We start from the raw sequence: 23,061 nt of genomic DNA on the forward strand, positions 1-23,061 counted from the left end.
AAAAAAATTTGACTAAAATTGCATTCAATGTCGGACAACGAGCTGGGCCTGGATGGAGGGTTATTTGAGGAGCCTGAGACCTTCAGGCCCCCAAAGCCCGAGGCACACTATCAGAAATACACTAGGGTGCATAAACAGGCGCTTGCCGAAATAGACGAGATCAACCTCCGACTCGTTGGAAAATCACCGCTTTGGGGTCATTTGTTGTGGAATGCAGGTATATACACGGCAAATTATCTTGAGAAGCATGCACAGGAGCTTGTCACGGGTAAAACTGTTGTGGAGTTTGGATCGGCAGCTGCTCTTCCTTCTTTGTTGTGTTCTATCAACGGTGCTAGAAAAGTGGTAGCTACCGACTATCCAGATCCTGATCTGCTAGAGAATATACAAATCAATGTGGAGAGTCTCGTACACAAGGAGCTAACCAGTAGAATTATCGTTCAAGGATTTATTTGGGGGAACGATACGGAAGAAATCAAAGCTACACTTGAGAGCACAGCTGACTTAATCATTATGAGCGATCTAGTTTTCAACCATTCAGAACATCACAAGCTGCTCAAATCCGCAAAAGAGCTAATCACACCACTACGAGATACCTCTCAGCCCAGAAGTGGCGGGAAGTGTCTTGTTGTTTGGTCTCCACACAGACCCAAGCCGCAGATGGTGGAAAATGACTTCCAGTTTTTCACTGACGCCAAGGAGCTGTTTGACTTCGATGTCGAGTTCGTGGAGATGGTACACTGGGACCACCCTATGTTTCCTGAGGATCCTCCCGAGACAGAGGAGATCCGTAAGCGAGTGTACTGCTACATATTGCATCCAACATGGTAAACTTCCATAGCTTATGTAAGTTTCCAAAATAAATTTTCTCTCCTGTTGATTTAGGCGGTGGTTCCCAAAACGGAAAAGTAATTGAAACCTCACGAAAAATAAACCAGCCATCTACGATACAAGGATAAGTGGTTGTGGATTTATTGAACTTTTGATTGATCTCTACCAAAATAAGCAATCTTTGAAATCTGATCTAGCGCAAAAACATGAGGTCTCCAGAACACCAGAATGAGCCTCTACAACCATCAACACCGCCAAGTGGGACGCGAACAGCAGGCAGCAACAGATACCTCAAGACGCCCGTTAGCACACACCAAACCAAGCATCATCCGCATACACCATATACTCCCCATCATAGTACCAGAAAGCAGGCCGTAGCAGTGTCCCCCGTTGCTCACCACACACGCGGACAGCAGCAACTGCAAACACCAGACCAGACGCCCAGGATCGGCCGACGTAAAGAGCTGACAGATGCAATAGCCTCAAAAATCGGCGAGTCTAGCGTTCTTTTCCCGCTGGCGCCCTCAACAGTTGGTTCTGGGCGCAAATCGCATATTGGCGGGCCCAGACTAGAGAATGCCGGCCTTGATCTCAGCAAATCTTACAAGATCGATCTGGAGGAGGAGCTACAATTTTCGTCCGAGGAAGAGGGGGAAAATCTACCTCAGAGACTGAACAAAGTCACCAAGAAGCTTGACTTCAACACCAATGAATTTGCTGTGCCGTCAACTCCCGCAAAACAGGTCATGACAGAGGAACAAGCCTACAAAATGCACATTGCACCGCAGCGGTCCGACTCTGGCGACGACGACGAGCGATTTGTCTCGCGAGTCACAATGAATAACCCGTTCCTGGAGAGCGGAGAGCCAAGGGCCCCAAGAGAAACGGCTCATAATTCTCGTTTCGAGGAGGAAATCGAACTAGTCAACAACAAAACAGGGGAGAAGATAGTTCGCAAAATGACCGATTATGAAAAGTCTATCAAAGCACGCCGCCTGGACTTTAACGGCGCTCTTCTTGAAGACGAGGCTCCCCAAACACCGCGCAATAAGGTGACACCGGAACCATTCAAGCAACAAGCGTGGGAAGATGAGAACGAAGATGGCGAAACAATTCGAAAGGAGAAGATAAAAAATCCCTTTCGCGGGCCGTCCATTTCATCTGCAAGATCACAATCAACACGCAAAACAGGCCAGGGTCACCTGAGATATGTGGACAAGACTGGTAAGGCGGTGCGGGAGCTTGTGGACGAAGAGTCCCCAATCAGACCGCGCAAATTACGATTTGACACTGATTAGGAAGGTCGCAGGATGTATATTATGTACAATAGAGGGTATGAGAACCACAAGAATATATTAATTACATTTTAAGAGAACCTCGTGGGCCGTATGAGATCACGGTTTCACACTGCAAGCCTTGAGTCCACGTTTTGAGGCTTTGAAACCTTTAGCAACAAGAGAAAATTATGCGCGGGTTTGGGGGTGAAAAACTGTTGTAGGTGCCCGGATAACGTGAGAAATGTCAAATTTATGTGGTCATACTGTTGCCAATATAACTCGTCCAGCACCAGCAAGAGTGATTTCCGCGGCTGTTTTCGCCGATCACAGCGGGGTCCATAAAGTTTGTGTCCTAAGCAGGAAGTCTGGCGGTGCGGCTTTATTTTTAGGAGGCTCTGCCTGCAATGGCGATCGAGGAGCGCACCAACATATTTTTTGCTCTCACCCACAAAATGCGGTTACCGCTTGGCGCTAGACGTAATGTGTGTGTGTCAAAGGGGCACTCGCTAATTTTCACCCTGGTGTTCCATGTGGATTGTTTCATGTTGGACGTGGTGGACGGCAAAGTACATGGGCAGGCTGATTAGCTGTGTTCCGATCGCCGCAAGGCGGTGAGCCGCGCCCGCCCTATTTTCTATTTGAAGTTACATTTAGCTGTCGTGTGAGAATCACTTGTAATTTAAAGGTTTTGCGTTGTCGTCTACTGGCTCCAAGTCGTCTTATGATGCTTGCTTCTAAATATGTGAACGCTACCTTAGGCTCTTGACAGATTGCTGTCCTGAGGTGTCAAGGAAGTGGTGCGTGTCGTGTGATGAATGTGGTTTTCCACCTGTGACGGTTATTCCGCATATGCACTTACATGCCGTGACAATTGTCTCCCACAAGAATCGATTCATATTACATAATCTATGCATTGTTAATTAGCTTTTGTCCCCTACAATAAAAACGTATAAAGGACTTGGAGAAAGCACCACTATTTAATTGTCCACTTGCAAGATCTGCACTATGGCATTAATTGAATGCTGTTATTGTTAAGCTCCATATATTAGATTGCCCGATTCCACTTCAAACCAACTGTCGATAATTCAAAGCTTCCTCTATTTGAGCAGACCTCATAGATGGACCTCTTTGACCAGTACAGAATCTTTTCAGATGAGCCGGAGTCTGAGTTCCCATTAGGGGACATTGATTACGGTTTTGACTTTGTCTCGTATTCAGACAAGAACGGTTTCGAGCTGCCAGCGCAGGACGCGGAGCCAACTGACCAGCACCAGCCAGATCCCTTCGATTCTCCTGCTCTCACCATTGGGAGTGCAGAATCCACGCAGATATCGTCCTATTCGTTCGATAAGCAATGGGCGTTCAAGCCTCTGGAAGGTTTTGAACAGCTCAGTCAGAACTGGGAAATCGATAGGACTGTTTCTTTGTCCTCCGCCGACATTGAGCACAATTACCTCAACCTTCCACCGGACGAGGATGTCGAAATTCAAAAGGTCGATTTTGGACCCGCCTCAAATCCGGCTGTCATCAAGGAAAAAATCATTGAGAAGAGGAAAAGGCTTAGTCTTGATAGCAGAAAGCCAGGAAGTAATGGCTCTGAGACCAAAAGTCCTTTACACACGAGAAGACCTTCACTATCTCCTGTGAAGAGTTTCAGGTACCGTTCCAAATCTTTGATTGGAACATCTTCTACATCGGGCTCCCCAACCAATCCATTCTACAAGCCACCGGACATTTTGTGGAAATACTGTGACCCGAGCTCTAATAGTTGGAGAAAATAGACATTCGGACACTCTCTCTTTTTCGCAAGGTTTGCTACGCATTTTAGGGTTAATGATTTGCTTTCGTCTTAATTTCTTTTTTGCAACTTGAATCGCAGTAAATTTCCGCGTCTGAATAAACTTATCAGCAGCCGTTTTAGGCAAGAGAAATCTTGTGTGAATTTTGTTACTATCTCTATCTTATAGTTTTACTGATGACATGAATTCTCCGCCGAAACACACGCATTTACGATCACCAGTAATCCTTTTAAAGTCTCCAGTGCTCCCAGGAGGAGTGATCCGGTCCCCAAGACCCAAGGACTCTCATGTCGATCTGCCCAGCGAGCAGGTTGTTGAGGATGTCGTGGATATCATCAAAACCGAGGAGCGCAAAAACTGGCTTAGAGGGCTCCTCTATCTGTTCCTGACGGTGGCGGCCTGGGTGTTTGGACTACAGCTGACAAACAATGTTTTGAAGGGAGACTCTTATCAGCATCCCTTATTTGTGGCCTATATAAATGGAGGTCTTTTTGTCATTTTCGGGATCAAGCCCACGCTCAAAAGTCTGATCAAGGCTTTCAGAGCCTCAGAGCCTAAGCTCGACGATTCTGCCTTCAATTCCTACGATTCTTGCGACTCTTCAAGCATAATTCTCCTCGCTCCTTCCACGCACCTTTCACTCAAAGAATTGATAATTGTTGCGGTCCAGGCTGGTCTTATCTATTATGCAAATGCTGCCTTGGGCGCAATTGCTTTACAGTATACCAGTGCATCCAACCAAACGATTCTCACAACCACAAGCTCCGTTTTTACGCTTCTGCTCAGTTATATATGTGGTGTCGACACATTGTCCCTAGGCAAGATAGTTTCTGTCCTGGTCAGCATCGCAGGAATATGTTTGATAACGCTCAACAGCTCGCCGTCTTCCGAATCCACATCCTCCAATCCAATGCTGGGGAATTGCATTGCCCTTTGTGGGACGTTTCTCTATTCTTGCTACCTAGTCCTTTTGAGGGTCAAGATAGGCAAAGAGACAGGCCCTGACAACGAAAAGCTCATATTTGGTCTTTTGGGACTCAGCATTCTCATATTGGCCTGTCCGCTACTTCTGATCGCAAACTTCCTTGGATTCGAAAAACTCTCTCTTCCAGATAGCTCTACGATTTTCTGGATTGTCTTCATTGGAGGGCTATTTAACTGCCTCTCAGACTATTTTTCGATCTTGGCAACCTTGTTGACCTCTCCGCTGATAACCGCATTGTCACTCTCCACCGCGATTCCCGTCAACATGATTTGCGACTCTGTATTCTACAAAGTGAAAAGCACATCAGCTAGATATTATCTTGGTATTATCCTTATTTTCTCCTCGTTTGTCTTTGCTAATTTGTCCAACGAGGACGAAATGGTGCAGGAGGCTATCGAGGAGGCCATCGAAGAGGCAATTCAAAACGACGAAATGCTTTCTCCGTTCTTGTCGCCTTATCTGCAGCAGCAAGGTCGTATGGACGATGTCCCAAAAATGAACATCAACACTTCGCAAAGAACAGGTCCGCCCACACAGGTGGTGGTTGCTGGAGGACACAACCATAGGTACTTCATCAGAGAAATTCTACCAAGTTAAATTCTATCATTCATTCCAATATACATCTATTAATTTACCACAGCTTCACGAGGCCATCCCAATCATTTCTCTTGCGGCGGCTCCAGTAGCTGTGCTCCCCTTCAATGAAGCTCCAGTCGTAGTCGCCGTCACCAGTTTTCTGGAAAAATGCTGGTACATGCACAGCGTCTGTCCCGTCCGGGTTTTTTCTTCTCTTCCTCTGTTCTTCTTCCAAATTCTGCTTTATCTCCTCTGCCTCGTCAACGGCACCGTCCTCGTATTTGCGCTGGTCTGGACGCAATCTTGAGTCGGTCGGTGCACAGCCTTCATCTATTTCTGTGATCTGATTGAGGCTGGCCGCAAACTCGGTGAATCCATACTTCTTTTGGTAATTTGGCACCAGGTTCCCAACTTTCCACAAGCATTCGTCAGTATCGGTGTATCTGAGACTGTCTGTCCACGTACCAATCACTTCCTTTGGTAGCTGGTTACCTGCTTCATCGTAGGCTTTGATAGTCAGCTCCTCAGAGCGTCCGGAAAACATTCCAGATGCCTTGAAATTCACAATTGCTTTATAGCCGCTGCTGCAACTGACAGTAACGGACGCACAAGGCTCCGAATATTTCTCACCAGCAATGAGGTTCTTCAGGATCGTTGTTGGCTGACTCCACTTGTAAACCTCGCCATTGCTTAATCTCAAGGTCAGCTCTCCAACTATGGAAACCTCGGCAGACTTGCCTCCGTATTTCTGTTGAGGCGACAAAACATGGTCAACGGTCCAGTCTTTTGAATCCACATGTGCGGCAATTATGAATGGTCTATGAACGAGTTTCTCGGCAATGAACCTGATTCCCAAGTCATTTCTCACAAGCTCAAAAGTTTCACCAAGCAGCGGGTTGAATGGTTTTCTAACGCTTCTGATTTTTACCCTCAACGAAGAGAGATAGCTCACAGCAAAGGCTGCAATCAATAGCACCCTCTGGCCACTCTCGACGGGCGCTTTCATTGCATCTGTCAACAGGTGCGTGTACTCAAAGCTTTCTGAATATTTCTGTAGTAATGAGAGTGGCTCGTTGGCTGAAACCGGCATCGATATGGACGACAAGTCCTTTCCAATGTTTTTCCTCAAAAACCCGATCAAAGACGGAGGATCGCAAGGGCTCTCCTTTATGTCCTTCCTGTATTGTACGTATTTGCCAGATTCCAAAGGATACAAGTCCTCTCGAGCAGAAAATTGTCTTCCGGCTGCAATCGCCAGTTCTTTTTGATCGCTGTCATCTTCATCCGATGAGGACGTCGAGTTCGAAAGATCATTATCCATTGCGAGCCCGAAAGGCGGCTTGTCAAAAATATTTGACATGCTGGCATCGTCGTATTTATTCTCGCGCTCGCTATCTTCCTCGTCACTGGATTGGACCAAATAGACTCCACGGTTCATTTCATCAATGTATTCTTGGGCATCAAAAAACTCTTGGGAAAACACAGAGGTGGTAGCTGTATTTGTCCTCGTAAGAGTTCTTCTCGATGGAGATTGGGGAGGCCTGCTGAATCCCCTATTAGTTTCCGTGTTGACCAGCAACATATATTGCACCTGCAACTCTCTGATTTCAGAAACCAAGCTATCATATAAAGATCCGCCAGACAGCGAAGCTGGGGCTGCTCCATTTATGCTTTCCTGGTCGAACTGATCGTCACTCTGCTCCTTTTTATTCTTCTTGCGGAAAAAAGAGCCTCTTCTATCCATACTTCCTCTCTTTGGCTGCTTTGCCTGTGCTTGAAGATTTTCCGCCATCTCCTTGATCTGAGAAATCTTTTGCTCAACCAACTTGTACTGAGGATTTATCACTGATAGCGTTCTCCCCACCCTGATCTCATCCTCAAAAGTAGCTCCTTCCTGGTCCTCTTGGCCCTCCCCGGGAGAAGAAGCCGATAGAAACGCATCGTTTTCTTGAATGTCCATTTGCTGTGTGAGTTTGTTTTGCCTTTTGATGAAATTGAAGGCTTGAACCCAGATCTTGAAATCTTCTTGGTTCATTGCTTTCAAAATCCACTGTTCAATTCCGGAATCCAGAAACATCATCAGCTGCTTTGGATCGGCTGAGATGACAACGTTTCTGATGAACATGTTACCACGGACGTGGTTTGTGACGTCGTTGAAGTAGTAGTCCAGTACTCCGTATTTGAAATTTAGAACAAAGTATCTTCTGGCAAAGCTTTTCGCTCCTCCCCGTCTGCGTTTCTTCTTGAGCAAAAATCCCTGGAGATACTGGCCACCTTTGACCCTCAGAAATGACACATTCTTTGATTTGGAGGCTACTTCATTTTCGGGGACGTTGAATCTCACATGATTCTGTAATGGCGCAGAGACAACTGACGTCCTTCTATTGATAATTCCGCCGTTGGTGTTTCCAACAGGCGCACTGGCGGCCTCGTGCGGTCTCGACACCTCTGTCTCGTCCACACTTTTTTGTTCAGCTATGGGGTTCAACTGGTAGGAAGACAATGGCTGTGGAATTTCAGCTGCCTGATACACTTGTCCGTTCGTTTCGATGTACTGATTAAACATGATTGTTTTCGCTTTGTGTCTGCTAAAAGTATTGTCGAAAATGAATGCAAAAAGGGACCCGGAACCCACTTCAAATGTTCCCGTAACGAGCTCGTCTCCTTGACATCTTCCGATCCATTCTTTTTTCACCAGGTGTTTATCTATCTTTTCTTCCAAAAGAGTGCGAGAATCGTGGAGAGACGAAACGCTTTCTGAACGTTTTCTCTTCTCCGAGCTTGTGGACATCGTCGTATTTTGTCTTGGAAGTGATCCTGTGGACGGTTCATTGGGAGCCGAAGGATTGGCCGGACTCTGAGATGCAAGGGACTCGAAAGAATCGCGTAGATTCTGATGCAACACTCCAAACATCTTGTGTGGAACTTCATTGACTTCATCAAGGCTCAAGTTCTCAGACAATGTTGTTGACGAGGAGTTTGGAGCCGTCGAAGGGGCCGGAAAGTCTGTTTTGCTGTATTCATAAATTCCAAAGTTAACAGATCGTTTCAACGGTTTTAGTTCCCATTTCACGGTGGAATTGTCCGGAGCATTGACCCACTTGATAGTGAACGACTTTGCTCGCACCTCGAAGTTCTCCATGGCGAGGTAGACAGTTGTTCTTTGCTTCTTCGCGGATTTCTGCGTTCAAATAACAACTTTATCAATCGTTTGTTATAGATTATTTTTTTTCGTAGCAGTACAAAATTCCCCACCGCCCGGTGGCTGCGACTACAGCGTACAAGCCTGATAAAATTATCCCGCCCCTCGGCTAGCATTTTTATTTTTCCTGTTTTGGAACAGACAGACAGGGTAGAACACCTCAGTCAACGCTTCTTTTTATGCAGTTGAGTCCGCTTTTGGGCACTCAAATCGTTGGCAAAGGCCATAAGGAGCACACAATTGCAGACAAAGAACAAACAGCTACTAAGCCAGATGCCTGTAGTGAAAATGTCAGCTTTACCTAGGAATTCCAGCTGGTAAGCGTTCCAAAGCCATAGTCCTTGGGTTACGATCCACGTTGCAAGTAGTAAAACAGTCTTTGTAGGTTTTATCGTCGAATTGGCCGTGTAAATTGGCAAAAAGCACAAACACCAGATGAAATACTGTGACGTGATCACTTTGTTGAAGGTAATAAATGCAAAGGTTTGGACAAAGAAGCAGCTAACGAGGTCAATATTAGCGAGCTTGAGAGGTATGAGAACCATTGAGAGACCCAATTGGGGCACAAAGGCCAGTTTCTCAACGTGGATTCCGTAGTTCTGGAAAAGTGGTAGCGAGGAAACTCCCTGGTAGGACGAGAGATATAAGGTCAAGTTATAGACCGAAAAGTTATGGCGATGGTCTAACCGGCTCAAGTGGTACAAATATGCCTCCTGGAGAAATTCGTCGCCGTAAATATGATACATGAGAGCCGTAAGAACACCAAAGCCGAGGGCAGATGTCAGCACAAAGACCAATCTCGCTCTGGTCACAGGCTGGTACCATGGTTGCAAATTGTCGATGGTCAAAAGGATTGCCGGGATGTAAATGAGTGGATAGATTTTCAGGTGGACAGCCAAGCCCGTGAACAGGCCTGCCAAGGCATATTGGTTGTTAAGCGTAAAATTGGTGATTAGCATGACCACTATGGTCAAAACACTTTCTGAGCTTCCGCGGGTGCTGATAGTGGCCACCATCGGGTTCCAAAGCCACAGAATGCTCCATGATTTGTTCTTTTTAGCTTTATCTAAAAGTTTGATGATGAGGTACCCTGTCACGAGGTCACAAAGCACGAAAACGACTTTTCCGTACTCAAACCAGTAGGTGGTTGGAAGGAGAAGCCATGCCAGTAGCGGCGTGTATCTGTAGGTGTCTCGTGCATATGGAGATTGGCCATTGAACACGAATTTGGCAGCGTCAGTGAAAACAAAGTAGTCTATGTCTGTATACGGAAGACCCATATATTTGTCTTGATAGATCCCATAAAGCAGAAAGCCAACTCTCATGGCCAGCGAGGTAGCCATGAGAGTGGCTGTCGACAGCCTTGGTAGATAATTGGCCACAATCAAGGGCATAGAGATAAATGAAGAAAAGAAATGAAAATGATCTACAAATTATTTGCGTATCATTACTAGCAGAATTAGTAGGAAAAGACGTGTTGCACCGTAAAGTGGCAGCCTTTCCCCTGTTGCTCTTATAATTCGTCGAATTGACATTCTCTTATTATACCTCTACAACACTCGAAACGACCATTGTATTATGATTTTGATGTCCACCACTTACAATCTTCTACCTCTTCTACCACCCTTCTTTCTGGTGGAGTCGGATGGAATAGGAGTCACATCTTCGATTCTGCCAATCTTCAATCCAGATCTGGCCAGGGCTCTGAGAGCAGATTGTCCACCTGGGCCTGGGGTTTTGCTTCTGGTACCACCGGTGGCTCTCATTTTGACGTGGACAGCAGTGATTCCGACTTCTCTGCATTTCACAGCAACGTCTTGAGCAGCCAACATGGCAGCGTATGGGGAGGACTCGTCTCTGTCGGCTTTGACTTTCATACCACCAGTAGCTCTGGCGATGGTTTCTCTTCCTGAAAGATCGGTAACGTGAACAAAGGTATCGTTGGTGGAAGCATAGATGTGTGCAACACCAAACACTTCGCTGGAGCCTCTAGCTTGAGGGCCGAGAGTAACGTTTTCAGCAGCCATGATGATTCTATTGAGAGCTTGATATTTTTTCCACACCTAAAATTTTCATTCGCGAGGTGGTGGCAGTGTGAGAACGCAGTCACGAGTGTTAAACACACCTCACACCTGAACACTGTCTATTCAAGCGAGCCACCTCCCCGTCACTATAGCCAAGCTGAGGTTGATAATGAGATTCAGGCCCTAGAAATCGAACTTGCCACGTCTAGTGCCCCGCGCGCCCACTGTGGCAGGGTTTTTCTCGAGGCATCGCCCGCCTTGCCATTGCTACCGCTTTGCAACCATCGTAATCACATTCTACTCTTCAATATTAAATGATGACTTTATTACTCTAATATACCTGTCTAGTAAACGAAACCAAGAATCTTACCAGAAACGTGCTTTCTCTTGGCTTCCTCGTGGTCCATGATACCAGCAGAAGTGGTCAAAATAACGTAACCGAACTGTCTGGCTGGCAACAGGTTGTCAGTCCATCTCTCAATGTCCTTAATCTTGACGTTGAATCTTGGGGAGATGACACCACACTTGTTGAGTCTACCGTTCAATTGGACGACAATCTTTCCGGATCTGTGGTCATCGATGTATTCGAATTCTCCAATGTAACCGTGTCTTTGCATCACAGTAAGGAACTTGATGATCACTTTAGAAGAAGGTCTGATCAAAACCTGTCTTTTACCGGTCTTCTCGGCGTTGTTGATAGCGTTAAGGGCGTCAGCCAAAACAGAGGTTCTAGTCATGGTGGTATAGTAATAGATTTGTAAATTTTTCAAATCTGAAGATTTGGTGCAAAGATGTGAAATTCTGTGTGCACAGTTTCTTGTGACTGCGTTTTTTTTCAATGTTCGGTTCGAGGAGTTCTTACTCTGAGCACCACTGCTGAACTTTTTTGCTTGAAAAAGACTTTTAATAGCTAAAACATATTAAGATGCCTGTATGTATTATTGAACTCATCATGGAGCTCTGTCAACTGCGGATGCTCTGTGCTCATCGTCATTACTAACTTTTAGTCTCACAAATCGTTCAAGACCAAGCAGAAGCTTGCTAAGGCTCAAAACCAAAACAGACCATTGCCTCAATGGATCAGACTGAGAACCAACAACAAGATCAGATGGAACGCTAAGAGAAGACACTGGAAGAGAACTAAGCTTAACATCTAAGTGGAGTTGTGTGTATGCATTAATACTGATTAGAATGATTTGAGGTGGTACTCAACTATAGCACGAGTAATAGTAGTTACAAGTTATACCAGCCAGTGCTGGATTTGAATGGTAGGGGTCTTTTATACCTTGATTGAGATTAAATGCTCCCTTTCACGCCAGAGCTGACAAGTGAGGGTCAAGATCCATCTATATATATGTAGACTCTAGCTAATTTTTTCTTAACTTACTTTTCTTCTCCCAACAAAAGGAAAGCGAAAGGATTTGCGTTCTTTAGTTGGGATGTGCTTTCTATGATGACGAACCACCGCAATAGTCAAGCTTAGATAGTATATGAGCGTTGCGATGACTTAAAATTTTGGGTCTTCTTTCGACTGAGAAAGCACAAACATAAGAGTACCATGAACGGAAACCAAACTGCCTTTACATAGTTGTAGTTTTGTCCTTCTACGTAGTGAGTGTTCGCTCGATATGCTGCTGCATTGTTTATACTATCTACCTGTTCAAACCGTCTCCTCAAAAACCGTTTCGATAGGTTTCTCCATCAAACTAGCATGAGACAACACCGTAACAGAGGAAGTACCAATTAGCCACATCATAGTACTAATAGGCGAGGCCAGGAACCCAAGTGGGATAGCAATGACGGCTAGCCCCGTGTAAAGTTGTGATGTAGTGAGTCTTCCCATAGGTAATTCCAAGTCCCCACCTTTCAACTTGGAGATGAAATAAATACCAAACCCAGTGAATCCTAGAACAAAAAGGAGCAATGCATTTGTGACAAGTGCGTACACCGACAGTAGAAGAATAATGGCGATGTAGTTGGCTTGGAAATAAGGCAAATTGAAACTGAGTCTCTGCTGAATTTCGCCGAAGTTCTGAGGCTTGGAAAATCTCCTATAGTCTAGGAACTCCTGTGGCGGCCTCATCGAGGAGAACTTGTTTTGAATACTAGCTATCTGTTGCTAAAAGGTTAACAAAACTGGAATCAAACACTTACCTTAACGCTCTCGACGCTCAGGTTGTCGGCAAAATTAGTGAGCTAAATCGATTAGTTTGTTGATCTCGCAGATGCTGCTACTCACCGGCTGGTATTGAAGCTGAGACAGAAAGTTCGACATGGTGTGTTGACCTGGTGTTGATGTTTAGATGTTTATACACGTAGTTGCCAAATTTAATTTTAGCTCGGCCGGGTAGCGCGTATGTTACTCAGTCAGCGCGTAATAATGTGGTCACGTGACCTGGATCTGAACCACTTCTCCCTGCGACGTGTGCCAGACATCATTCAGCTTGAAGCCAGCCTCGGAACCCAATCCTATCTGGTTGCTCACAATAGGTGTCTTTGAGCCAGCGGGGCGGTAATTTTGTTGCTCCGTGGAGCACTCTAAAACTAGGGATTTCTTATTTCTGTCATAGTGCACAGCCGTTTCTGGTCGGTGTTGGTAAAGCCTTAGCTTTTTGTGGTCTAAGGAACCAACATTCTGGTCTAAAACCAGATACCCTTGTTTTTCGCCCCATCCTAAACCCCCGACTGTAATTCTATGATAGGATTCCATGTAGTCTGGAGTTTGCGTTCCATTATACAATTTAAAGAAGAGAGCATTCTTTGACTTCTGTACATGCTCATTTTCAATGAGATACTGGGATGCAGGAACCATGTTGATCGTTTTGATCATATTCCCCTCATGTTCTGTGACAATGTATTCTTGTGCTGGGTCTTTTTCCAAAGGTAGCTCAACCAAGCAATTGTAATAATTAAAATGGGAGGATTTAATATATGGGAGCTGCACTCTTAGGAGAGAAAGATTCTTCCAATTGTGAGGGTTTTCGTTGTCTACGAAGAAACAAGTAGCCGGTAATGTATTCTGAAACATCGTGTGCGCCAGTGGTAACACGATATCGCATCCAGTGAGTTCCAGCTCTACCGTTCCTGATTGCGGGGTTGATTTATCTTTCGAGGGCTCAAACTTCTTGCAAGCTTGGAGGATCATTTTGTCCTCGAACCAGCACTCAGAGACAGCGTCTCTTGAGTTCAGAATGGAGTCAACACAAAAGTAGACTAGCTGCAATGAGGGGATTGACTTGTTCAGCTTGATCAAGCCATCGATCGACGCCTCAAGCTGCGATGCGGTGGATATCATGAGTAGCGAATTGTGCCCTCTAGGAGGCGAAAGAATCACCTCAGGCGGATTTTGAACCGTCAGCGCACTGAAGCTTCTTTTGAAAGCTGATCTTATACAGCTATTAAACATTGAGAAAGTTTTTTTACTTTTGTTATTCCACTAGTATTAATGTCATATACCAACTATTTAAGCTTCTTCTTTGGTCTCAACTGGTTGGTGTGACCACACTTTCTCTTTCTGCAGTTGGTAGCTCTTGGTGGGAGTCTGGCGTAACACTTTCTGCAAATAGCTTTCTCACAGTTGTATTTAGAAGCCAAAGCCTTAAGAGATGGCTCAATGATACCACCTCTCAGTCTCAGAACCAAGTGCAAAGTGGACTCTTTTTGGATGTTGTAGTCGGAGAGGGTTCTGCCGTCCTCGAGTTGCTTACCGGCGAAGATCAATCTTTGCTGGTCAGGAGGAATTCCTTCCTTGTCTTGGATCTTGGACTTGACGTTATCGATGGTGTCGGAAGACTCGACCTCCAAGGTGATGGTCTTTCCGGTCAAGGTCTTGACGAAAATCTGCATTTTGACCTATATGTTAGACTCTGATGAACGGTGGGTTGACCTGTCAAACTCAAGGGTTGCTTGATGCTAATATTGTCTGTATTAACCCTCAACGCCACCAGTATGTTTAGGCACTTACTATACCGTTGGATAATATCTAATTTTCTCAAGGAAAATTTTCAAAGATTTGGTAAGAGCTTCTTGCCCTTTCCCTGGTCACGTGTAACATTCGGAGCTTTATTTCATTTTATTTCATTTTTTCGTCTCGCGGCACATCTACAGATGCCGTAATCAATAACGGACCGCGCGTTGGGAAAACCCTGTCGCGTCGATCGACCACCCCGTCCCAAGAAACGGCACACAAATTGCATTGTTTAAATAATAGTTTATGTCTATTAGGCCGCTCGGCACGTATTGGAGGTACATAAAGCATACTATTTCTCAACGGTTTGAATCTTTTAGCACCATGTCGGCGAACTATCCTAATATCAGCCCAAAACTATGGTCCATTATTGCACCACATGTGCCTCAATCGTCACCAGAACAAGACCCCTCAACCTTATCATCTTATCTTAAGTTCAAAGTCGAGAAGTCGATTCTGGACTTGAAGGTTAAATTCACGGACAAGATTCTCGATGGTTCTGTAACATACATCATAAAACCTCTGGTCGATACCAAAGAGTTAGTTCTGGACACTGCTCATCTCAAAATCAAAAACGTAACAATCAACGGTACCATCCAGTCTTTTGAGCTGAAACCAAGCAACGGACCTTTAGGCGTTCCTTTGTATGTTAACTACGATTTCAAAGCGGACGAGGGTTTCAAGCTGGAAATTTCTTACGAAACGACCAAAAAAGGTACCGCTTTGCAATGGCTCGAGCCACCCCAGACTGACGGCAAAAAGCTTCCATACTTGTTCTCCCAATGCGAGGCTATCCATGCCCGCTCATTCTTCCCGTGCTTTGATACTCCCTCCGTGAAAAGTCCGTTCGAATTCAATATCCAATCCTCTCTTCCGGTGTTGATGTCTGGTTTGTTGTCTAAGAAGACACCTTTGGAAAACGGAATTACCCTCTACAACTTCTACCAGCCGGTTCCAATCCCATCTTACCTGTGTTCCATCGCTTCTGGGGACCTCAAAGACGCACCAATAGGGCCACGCTCCAGAGTTTGGACGGAACCCAGCTTTTTGGAGGCCTGTCAAAACGAGTTCAAGGATGATACTGAGAATTTCATCAAGACTGCAGAAAGCCTTGTATTCGAGTATGAGTGGAAGGACTACGATGTTTTAGTGCTTCCTCAGTCGATGCCTTTTGGTGGCATGGAACATCCTAACTGCACTTTCGCCACTCCAACCTTGATTTCTGGTGACAAAGAGAATGTCGATGTCATTGCGCACGAATTGAGCCACAGTTGGGCAGGCAATCTTGTAACCAATGGCTCCTTCGAACACTTCTGGCTCAATGAGGGATGGACTGTTTATTTGGAGCGCAGAATCCTAGAGAGATTGCATGGAGAAAAGCATAGACATTTTAGCTCCATCATTGGATGGACTGATCTGGAAAATTCAATTGCTGCTATGGGCAGCACAGCTTCGAGATACAGCAAGTTGGTGCTCAATTTAAAGCACGGTGATGATCCAGACGATTCCTTCAGTACAGTTCCTTACGAAAAAGGCTTCAACCTTTTGTTCCACATTGAACAAACCCTTGGCAGCAAGGAAGCATTCGACCCATTCATCAAGCATTACTTCGAGAAGTTCAAGTACAAGTCATTGGATACATATCAATTTTTAGATACTCTTTACGAGTTCTATTCTGATAAGAAGGATCTACTTGATACCATTGACTGGGAGACATGGTTGTATGCTCCAGGTCTGCCTCCAAAACCAGATTTTGACACCACTCTTGCTGATGAGTGTTTTTCGCTCGCGGGAAGATGGATCAAGGTGATAAGTAACGCTCCTGATTCGTTGGAGTCCGATTTTTCGCCCTCCGACATCGAGAACTTCACATCTAACCAGAATGGCGTATTTTTGGACAAGCTTGTTTCTTATCAGAATCAAGATGGATTTGATTGGAGCTCCAAAAATGGGCAGAAGGCAATTCGAATCATGAAAAAGAAGTACACCAAGTATGAGAATTCCAGCAACGCTGAGGTCATTTTCAGATGGTTCCGACTGTTGCTGACTGCCCAAATTCAATCTGAATACCAAAAGCTTGCCGACTGGCTGGGTACTGTTGGTAGAATGAAATTTGTTAGACCGGGATATGTGCTACTTAACGAGGCCGACAGGGAGCTGGCCATAGCCACCTTCAAAAAATATGAGCAAAGCTACCATCCAATCTGCAAGGCCATGGTGATGAAAGATCTCGGTCTGAACTAAACATTTATTTTTATTGATAAACTAGAACATATCGATATCTTCGTCGTCGACGTTTCCAATAACCGCAAGGTTCTCTCCGTCGTCCACCACCTGCCAAACCGAAAGCGCCTGGTAGCGGTAAATACACTCGTTAAACAAATTCTCGGTAAAGCCTTTACCCAAACACGAATCTCTAAGCAGTGACATCGGCACCAGCTTATTGCCGTTGTTAGCAATGTAATCGTGAACCTTCTCCTTGATAAGGTTGAAAATCTTAGCTGTAGGCGTCTCCTCCAACTCGGCAGCTTCGTCTTGATACAACGACTGCTTGGCTGCATTCATAAGTCTCAAGGCCTCGTCGACATCCTGGATAACCACCTCATTACTGAATCTGACTCTGGCAAGAGCCAAAGAGAGTCTCAGCACTGCCAGCAGTGTTCTTGGAGTGGTATGGCTGAAATATTTTTTGGAGTTCTCAATCATCTTGCTTTCCTTTCTCATTTTGATGTATGCTTGGACAACGTAATCGCTAACCTCTTTAGTGACCACAGGTCTGAACCTTCTGGCCATGGAGATAAATTGTCTCATGGTGGAGGAGTCAATCGGGTTGATGCCAATTTCTGGTGGCTTGTTGTGCATGTGAACATAAGCAACGTGCTCTGCCAGTCTCTCGTCGTCTTCTCTGCTAGGACGGTCCAAGATAAGGAATAGCACATCAAATCTCGAAAGAAGCGCGGCAGGAAGGTTGATATTCTCGTTCGGCGATAATTTCGTGTTGTATCTACCGTAAAGCGGGTTGGCGGCGGCGAGAATCGAGGCTCTGGCATTCAAAGTCGTAGTAATTCCTGCTTTGGAAATGGAAATCGTCTGTTGTTCCATCACCTCATGGATAGCTGTTCTGTCTCCCTCCTCCATCTTATCAAATTCATCGATACAACAGATGCCATTATCGGCCAAAACCAGAGCACCACCTTCAAGAACCATTTCGTCTGTGATAGGATCTCTCATCACTGCAGCAGTCAAACCCACTCCAGAAGAACCCTTACCGGTAGTGTAGACGCCGCGGGGAGCAATGGTGGATATAGATTTCAGCAATTGGGACTTGGCCACACCCGGGTCACCCATCAGTAAAATATTGATATCACCTCTAATTCTCATACCGTCTCCAATTTCTTTCGGCGAAGCACCCACCAAAAGCAACAGCAGAGCTTTTTTGATGTCTGTGTGGCCAAAAATCTCCGGTGCAATGGAGTTGGCTAGTCTCTCATACACGTTGCCCTGAGACGTAATTTCAAGGATTTTCTGCTCCACTTCGGGAGTGAGGCCCAAAAATTCGTATTTGCGTTTGTGCTGCTTGACAAACTGAGCTTCCAAATAGGTCTCGGTCAAAAGACCAGCTCTAAGAGCACGGAAGCCCGTGTACGGAGCAGGCAAGAATATACCAGTCACGTCCACAATGTCACCTGGGTTCATGGAACGCACCAAGTCACCATTGACATGAATCGAAAGAGTTCTTGGAATGTGTCCCACTGGCACTTGGTTGGCCAGCTCCTGAATCTTGACATCTTGGAATGCAGAGAATTTTGAGGCTCTTGTACTTGGAAACAGCTTTCCTCTGTGTTGATTACTTGTGCATCTTTCCGATGTGCATTCTGTGAGCGGTGTGAAAGTTCTAGTGTTGACCTCTTGGAAGATTTCAAATCCACAGGTATCACAGGTGTACGCGGTCACCTGAACAGTCGGCTTGACATCGCTAACTCTGGTGACAATTCCTCTGACCGTAATTAGTTGTCCTAGATAAGAGCCCTTGACATCGCGCACAGCCAAAGCCTTGCCTCCCTTAGCAGTAACCGTGAGAGGACGGAAGTAGATGCAGTATCGTCTTGTCAGTTGAGGAGGGAAGAGATTCGGCGTTTCCACGTTTCTGAGCTCCTCCTGGTCCTCGCCCAGTTGAGTTTCAGCGAGCTCTTCACGGTGCTCGTTTTCAATTCGTGCGTTACGCAGCTTTCGCTGGTGAATGATAACGTCCAACACGTCGTCTTTGTGCGAGATATTCACTGTCGGAAGAGGCATGATCTCGTCCACCACCTGCGAGAACAGCTCGACATAATGGTATGTGTTTTTGACAATCAACTCTGCAAGACCACGGGGCAGCGATTGAGACACATTTTGTGCGATATTTTGTGTGTCCTCGTACAGTTTGATATCGTCTAGATCGATATATAGAGTGGTGATTTCTCTATTTGCAATTTTCTGGAGAAGGTTCATATATTTGGGACCCTGACCAATCTCACTGTCGTCAATCTGGACGTCGTCAATCTGATAATCATAGATTCCATCATCTGGATGAACGTTTGAGGTAGATTTGAAATGAAGAAAAAAGTCTTTGATCTGCGACCTAATCTCAGAATACTTGAAGTTGAGATCGATAGTAGGCAGGATCGAGTTGATCCCTGATGTCGGTCCCGGCGCAAGGGTAGCCATGGTGTTAAAAGTCTAAAACAGGGAAAACAGGGATAGGGTGGAAAAAAGCTGAAGGAGATTTGAAACTTTTAGGTTTCCTTTTTTGGAATAATTGTCTTTCGCGTCAGGCTGGCTTGTGGTCCAAAAAGTTACCCTGTCTACATGACCTAAAATGTATTGCGGGCTAGAATTCTCTGCGGGGTTACCCTCCCCTTCTGGCCGTGAAACATCATGCTCGGGCAATAACCCGCCGCGTAAGCCAATCACAGGCAGCAGCCGGTGTGCCTACCGAAAAATGTACCACCACCCTGACACCTGCTCGGTGAAAATCCCGACTCAAGAAAATTCGAGATTTCGATGCAGCAGAAGATAGTGATAGACCATTCCTGCACATTGCAATATAAATAATTCGTCTTTTCTCCCTAACAAAACATCAACATATTCGTTCAATTTTAATTATGTCAGACCCAGCTAAACAAGACGAGTTATCCTCTACTGATGTGGATGCTCTTGATTACTCTTCCAAAGACAGTCAGTCTGATATGATTGCTATGGATAGCGCCAAACCTACACCTCTGGTTGTGGTTCTTGTTTGTCTTGCATCGATCTCAGGTTTTATGTTTGGCTATGATACGGGATACATCTCTTCTGCTCTTGTTTCTATTGGAACCGATTTGGGTAAGACCCTTACCTACGGCGAAGAAGAGTTTATCACCGCCGCTACTTCTCTGGGTGCTCTTATCACCTCAGTAGTCGCAGGTCCAATGGCAGATATCTTCGGCAGAAAACCTGTTTTGATGTTCTCGAACACGCTCTTTGTTGTCGGCGCCATTATCCAATGCGCGGCTGAGACCGTTTGGACTATGATTGCAGGTAGATTTGTCATGGGTTTTGGTGTTGGTATTGGTTCTCTCATCGCTCCTCTATTTATCTCGGAGCTCGCGCCTTCTAGATTCAGAGGACGTCTGGTTATCCTCAACTGTATGGGTATCACTTGTGGTCAGCTTATTGCCTACGCTATTGGTGCAGGACTGACCCACGTCAACAATGGCTGGAGAATACAAGTTGGACTTTCCATCGTTCCTCCTGCTATTCAACTTGCAGCTTTCCTGTTCTTGCCAGACACCCCAAGATACTTAATCTCCAAGAACAAGCTGGAGAAGGCTGCCAAGGTTATTGCCAGAACCCACCACGGCGCCACGGCAACCCTTATTCAGATGAAGATCGCCGAAATACAGAGTATCAATTCCTCTTTGGAGGGAAAGAACGTGTGGCAGAGAACATGGAACGGTATCAAGAAAATCCACAGCGTGCCGTCAAACTTCAGAGCGCTCATCATTGCTTGTGGATTGCAAGGTATCCAACAGTTCACCGGTTTCAACTCTCTCATGTACTTCTCCGCCACTATTTTCAAAGCCATTGGTTTCGACAACTCCACTGCTGTGTCCATCATCGTGTCTGGTACTAACTTCCTCATGACCATTGTTGCATTCTTCATCATCGACAGAGTGGGCCGTAGAAAGATGCTGCTGTTCTCTCTTCCGATCATGATGATTGCTATGATCATTTGTGCCGTTGGATTCCACTATGTCGACCTCAAGTTTGAACATCATTCTGTCAAGCTTGAAGGAGGAGTCAGTAACTGGGGCTATGTTATCATGGTGTTCATGATCGTGTATGTTGCTGGATACGCTATTGGCATTGGTAATGTCCCATGGCAACAGTCCGAACTTTTCCCTCAAAACGTTAGAGGTACAGGTGCATCTTACGCTACTGCAACCAACTGGAGTGGTTCTTTGGTTATCTCTGCCACGTTCTTGACCATGCTTGAGAACATCACCCCTACCGGAACGTTTGCATTGTTTGCAGCACTCACTGCTGTGTCGATTGTCTTCGTCTACTTCGTTTACCCAGAACTGTCTAATCTGGCATTAGAAGAGACACAGAACCTACTCAAAGGAGGATTCAACATCAAGGAGTCTTTGGTACTGGCCGAGAAGAGAAAGCACCAGAAGCTTTCTCCTGCTGGTTCCATGGACAAACTTGACTTAGAACACATCGACGAAGTCCAGCGCGTCGAATCTGCATGAATCTGTTATAGATTGCCTTTATGGCATGAAATTCCTTTGTCACCATCGCTTCACTTCTACTCAAATACCATGTGTACAATAATTATTAAGAGACATAATAATTTATAATGTATGATAGTAGCCTAGACTATTATTATATTATCTAAATGCGGGTGAAAAATAATTTAGCAATTTACGATTCTAGGTTTCCTTCAAATGGATGCTATCGCACAAGAATTGGACCAACTTGAACTTGAAACTCGAGGGCAACAAGAGGCTACCGGCAGGGGGCTGTTGACCCCACAGGGCGAAACTTCCTCTGCTTGGAAACCAGATAATGTCCCCATTGCTAGCTCTCCGAATAGTAGCGGCTACGATATGACAGATTCCCTGGACGAAGCCCCTATAGACTTGAGGACGTTGGTGTACGTGTCTATTCCTGAACATCTTAACTGCCCCATTTGTCAACTCCCTTTTATCAATCCGTATACAACTATATGCGGACACACGTTCTGCAGGACATGTATTCTGGAAACTTTCAAGTCTCCCCTGGGAAACAAGTGTCCTTTGGATCGCATTGAACTGAACTATAAAGAGGACCGTCAAGAGACTGAAGAGAAAAACTACAACGATATATTCCCTGCCCCTATAATATTGAGCAACATCACAGACGATCTTCAAGTGCGATGTCTGAATGCATCTCGTGGCTGTAAATGGATAGGCCCTCGCTGGTCCATAAAGCAACATCTGGTCAACTCCTGCGATCACACACGGTTCCCTTGTGAACACATACTAGACCAGGGACAAGTGTGCGGCCAACTGACTGAACGACGGTTCCTTGGCGAGAAGTGTCCTCACGAGCTGTTTGATTGCGCAAAGTGCGGCGAGAAAATAAACATTGTAACCGAGGAACATCACTTGAAAAACGAGTGCACAAAGAACTTTCACAAATGCAATGGTTGTAATCTGGAGTTCCCAGAGAAAACGTTTGACAGTCACGAAAGCTATTGTGAGAAAATACATGTTAGGTGCCCAGGGAAGCAGTACGGCTGCGAGTGGAGGGGAAGCAGGGAGGTGCTGTCCCAGATCCACTCTTCGGAGTGCGTTTTTGTCAAGCTCTCGGGGTATTTCGAGCTGCAAGAAGCGAAAATGAACGATCTGGTCGATGAAAACAAGATGCTCAAATCCCAAATCTCAACGATACTCGATTCTATCACACAGGGCAAGATGACTAACCTTGGTTATTCTTTGCAGCTGGAAGAGATTATGGATCGCGATCGCAGCACCGATCCTAGCAGGTTATTCGATAACCTGCAGGAGAAGGACTACATTCAACTCATGATGGAATTTGAGGTTCTCAAGACAGATCTGAACCGCTTGAGGTCTTTGGCGTCGGAGTTTGAGCTGAATAAACAACTTGTCACAGCCCTAGCCAACGAGAATATTCAGATCAAAGACGAATTACACAACCAAACCGCTGCTCTCTCTTCCATGAGACAGCAAATACAATTTATGTTGTTGGACCGAAGAAGGCTTCGGTCCAAGCTCATAGACGCAGAGGCCGCGCCCCAACCCAAAGAATCGTCCTCCTCTGGCCGGTTCACAAATAAGCTTTAATTTCTCTCCATAAGGCTGTGCAATATTT

The 23,061-nt window shown here is 45.4% G+C and overlaps 15 protein-coding genes across 15 annotated transcripts; 7 read left to right on the forward strand and 8 right to left on the reverse strand.

Moving 5' to 3' along the window:
- Positions 1 to 27: 27 nt before the first annotated feature.
- HPODL_01185 (putative nicotinamide N-methyltransferase) lies at positions 28 to 831 on the forward strand (the record flags this gene model as incomplete). Its single annotated transcript, XM_014077685.1, has 1 exon — positions 28 to 831. The coding sequence occupies one exon, from the start codon at positions 28 to 30 to the stop codon at positions 829 to 831; it is 804 nt and encodes a 267-aa protein (XP_013933160.1).
- Positions 832 to 1,037: 206 nt separating this feature from the next.
- HPODL_01186 (uncharacterized protein) lies at positions 1,038 to 2,129 on the forward strand (the record flags this gene model as incomplete). The annotated part of the gene is made up of 1 exon (XM_014077686.1): positions 1,038 to 2,129. The coding sequence occupies one exon, from the start codon at positions 1,038 to 1,040 to the stop codon at positions 2,127 to 2,129; it is 1,092 nt and encodes a 363-aa protein (XP_013933161.1).
- A 1,097-nt stretch (positions 2,130 to 3,226) lies between these two features.
- HPODL_01187 (uncharacterized protein) lies at positions 3,227 to 3,889 on the forward strand (the record flags this gene model as incomplete). The annotated part of the gene is made up of 1 exon (XM_014077687.1): positions 3,227 to 3,889. The coding sequence occupies one exon, from the start codon at positions 3,227 to 3,229 to the stop codon at positions 3,887 to 3,889; it is 663 nt and encodes a 220-aa protein (XP_013933162.1).
- Positions 3,890 to 4,088: 199 nt separating this feature from the next.
- HPODL_01188 (putative vacuolar membrane protein) lies at positions 4,089 to 5,489 on the forward strand (the record flags this gene model as incomplete). The annotated part of the gene is made up of 1 exon (XM_014077688.1): positions 4,089 to 5,489. One exon carries the CDS (start codon positions 4,089 to 4,091, stop codon positions 5,487 to 5,489), a length of 1,401 nt encoding a protein of 466 aa, XP_013933163.1.
- A 34-nt stretch (positions 5,490 to 5,523) lies between these two features.
- Positions 5,524 to 8,610, reverse strand: HPODL_01189 (Oxysterol-binding protein; the record flags this gene model as incomplete). Its single annotated transcript, XM_014077689.1, has 1 exon — positions 5,524 to 8,610. One exon carries the CDS (start codon positions 8,608 to 8,610, stop codon positions 5,524 to 5,526), a length of 3,087 nt encoding a protein of 1,028 aa, XP_013933164.1.
- Positions 8,611 to 8,834: 224 nt separating this feature from the next.
- Positions 8,835 to 10,064, reverse strand: HPODL_01190 (GPI mannosyltransferase 1; the record flags this gene model as incomplete). Its single annotated transcript, XM_014077690.1, has 1 exon — positions 8,835 to 10,064. One exon carries the CDS (start codon positions 10,062 to 10,064, stop codon positions 8,835 to 8,837), a length of 1,230 nt encoding a protein of 409 aa, XP_013933165.1.
- A 204-nt stretch (positions 10,065 to 10,268) lies between these two features.
- Positions 10,269 to 10,697, reverse strand: HPODL_01191 (40S ribosomal protein S14-B; the record flags this gene model as incomplete). Its single annotated transcript, XM_014077691.1, has 1 exon — positions 10,269 to 10,697. One exon carries the CDS (start codon positions 10,695 to 10,697, stop codon positions 10,269 to 10,271), a length of 429 nt encoding a protein of 142 aa, XP_013933166.1.
- A 341-nt stretch (positions 10,698 to 11,038) lies between these two features.
- On the reverse strand, positions 11,039 to 11,431 carry HPODL_01192 (40S ribosomal protein S22; the record flags this gene model as incomplete). Its single annotated transcript, XM_014077692.1, has 1 exon — positions 11,039 to 11,431. The coding sequence occupies one exon, from the start codon at positions 11,429 to 11,431 to the stop codon at positions 11,039 to 11,041; it is 393 nt and encodes a 130-aa protein (XP_013933167.1).
- A 923-nt stretch (positions 11,432 to 12,354) lies between these two features.
- On the reverse strand, positions 12,355 to 12,969 carry HPODL_01193 (Prenylated Rab acceptor 1; the record flags this gene model as incomplete). Its single annotated transcript, XM_014077693.1, has 3 exons — positions 12,355 to 12,813; positions 12,849 to 12,890; positions 12,934 to 12,969. The coding sequence occupies 3 exons, from the start codon at positions 12,967 to 12,969 to the stop codon at positions 12,355 to 12,357; spliced, it is 537 nt and encodes a 178-aa protein (XP_013933168.1).
- Positions 12,970 to 13,080: 111 nt separating this feature from the next.
- HPODL_01194 (putative secreted protein) lies at positions 13,081 to 14,100 on the reverse strand (the record flags this gene model as incomplete). Its single annotated transcript, XM_014077694.1, has 1 exon — positions 13,081 to 14,100. One exon carries the CDS (start codon positions 14,098 to 14,100, stop codon positions 13,081 to 13,083), a length of 1,020 nt encoding a protein of 339 aa, XP_013933169.1.
- Positions 14,101 to 14,153: 53 nt separating this feature from the next.
- Positions 14,154 to 14,540, reverse strand: HPODL_01195 (Ubiquitin-60S ribosomal protein L40; the record flags this gene model as incomplete). Its single annotated transcript, XM_014077695.1, has 1 exon — positions 14,154 to 14,540. The coding sequence occupies one exon, from the start codon at positions 14,538 to 14,540 to the stop codon at positions 14,154 to 14,156; it is 387 nt and encodes a 128-aa protein (XP_013933170.1).
- A 445-nt stretch (positions 14,541 to 14,985) lies between these two features.
- On the forward strand, positions 14,986 to 16,905 carry HPODL_01196 (leukotriene A4 hydrolase/aminopeptidase LTA4H; the record flags this gene model as incomplete). The annotated part of the gene is made up of 1 exon (XM_014077696.1): positions 14,986 to 16,905. The coding sequence occupies one exon, from the start codon at positions 14,986 to 14,988 to the stop codon at positions 16,903 to 16,905; it is 1,920 nt and encodes a 639-aa protein (XP_013933171.1).
- A 21-nt stretch (positions 16,906 to 16,926) lies between these two features.
- On the reverse strand, positions 16,927 to 19,368 carry HPODL_01197 (DNA replication licensing factor MCM7; the record flags this gene model as incomplete). Its single annotated transcript, XM_014077697.1, has 1 exon — positions 16,927 to 19,368. One exon carries the CDS (start codon positions 19,366 to 19,368, stop codon positions 16,927 to 16,929), a length of 2,442 nt encoding a protein of 813 aa, XP_013933172.1.
- Positions 19,369 to 19,805: 437 nt separating this feature from the next.
- Positions 19,806 to 21,437, forward strand: HPODL_01198 (Myo-inositol transporter 2; the record flags this gene model as incomplete). The annotated part of the gene is made up of 1 exon (XM_014077698.1): positions 19,806 to 21,437. The coding sequence occupies one exon, from the start codon at positions 19,806 to 19,808 to the stop codon at positions 21,435 to 21,437; it is 1,632 nt and encodes a 543-aa protein (XP_013933173.1).
- A 195-nt stretch (positions 21,438 to 21,632) lies between these two features.
- HPODL_01199 (uncharacterized protein) lies at positions 21,633 to 23,033 on the forward strand (the record flags this gene model as incomplete). Its single annotated transcript, XM_014077699.1, has 1 exon — positions 21,633 to 23,033. One exon carries the CDS (start codon positions 21,633 to 21,635, stop codon positions 23,031 to 23,033), a length of 1,401 nt encoding a protein of 466 aa, XP_013933174.1.
- Between the last annotated feature and the right edge of the window lie 28 nt (positions 23,034 to 23,061).

Source organism: Ogataea parapolymorpha, chromosome VI, assembly GCF_000187245.1.
Source record: "Ogataea parapolymorpha DL-1 chromosome VI, whole genome shotgun sequence".
NCBI lineage: Eukaryota > Fungi > Ascomycota > Pichiomycetes > Pichiales > Pichiaceae > Ogataea > Ogataea parapolymorpha.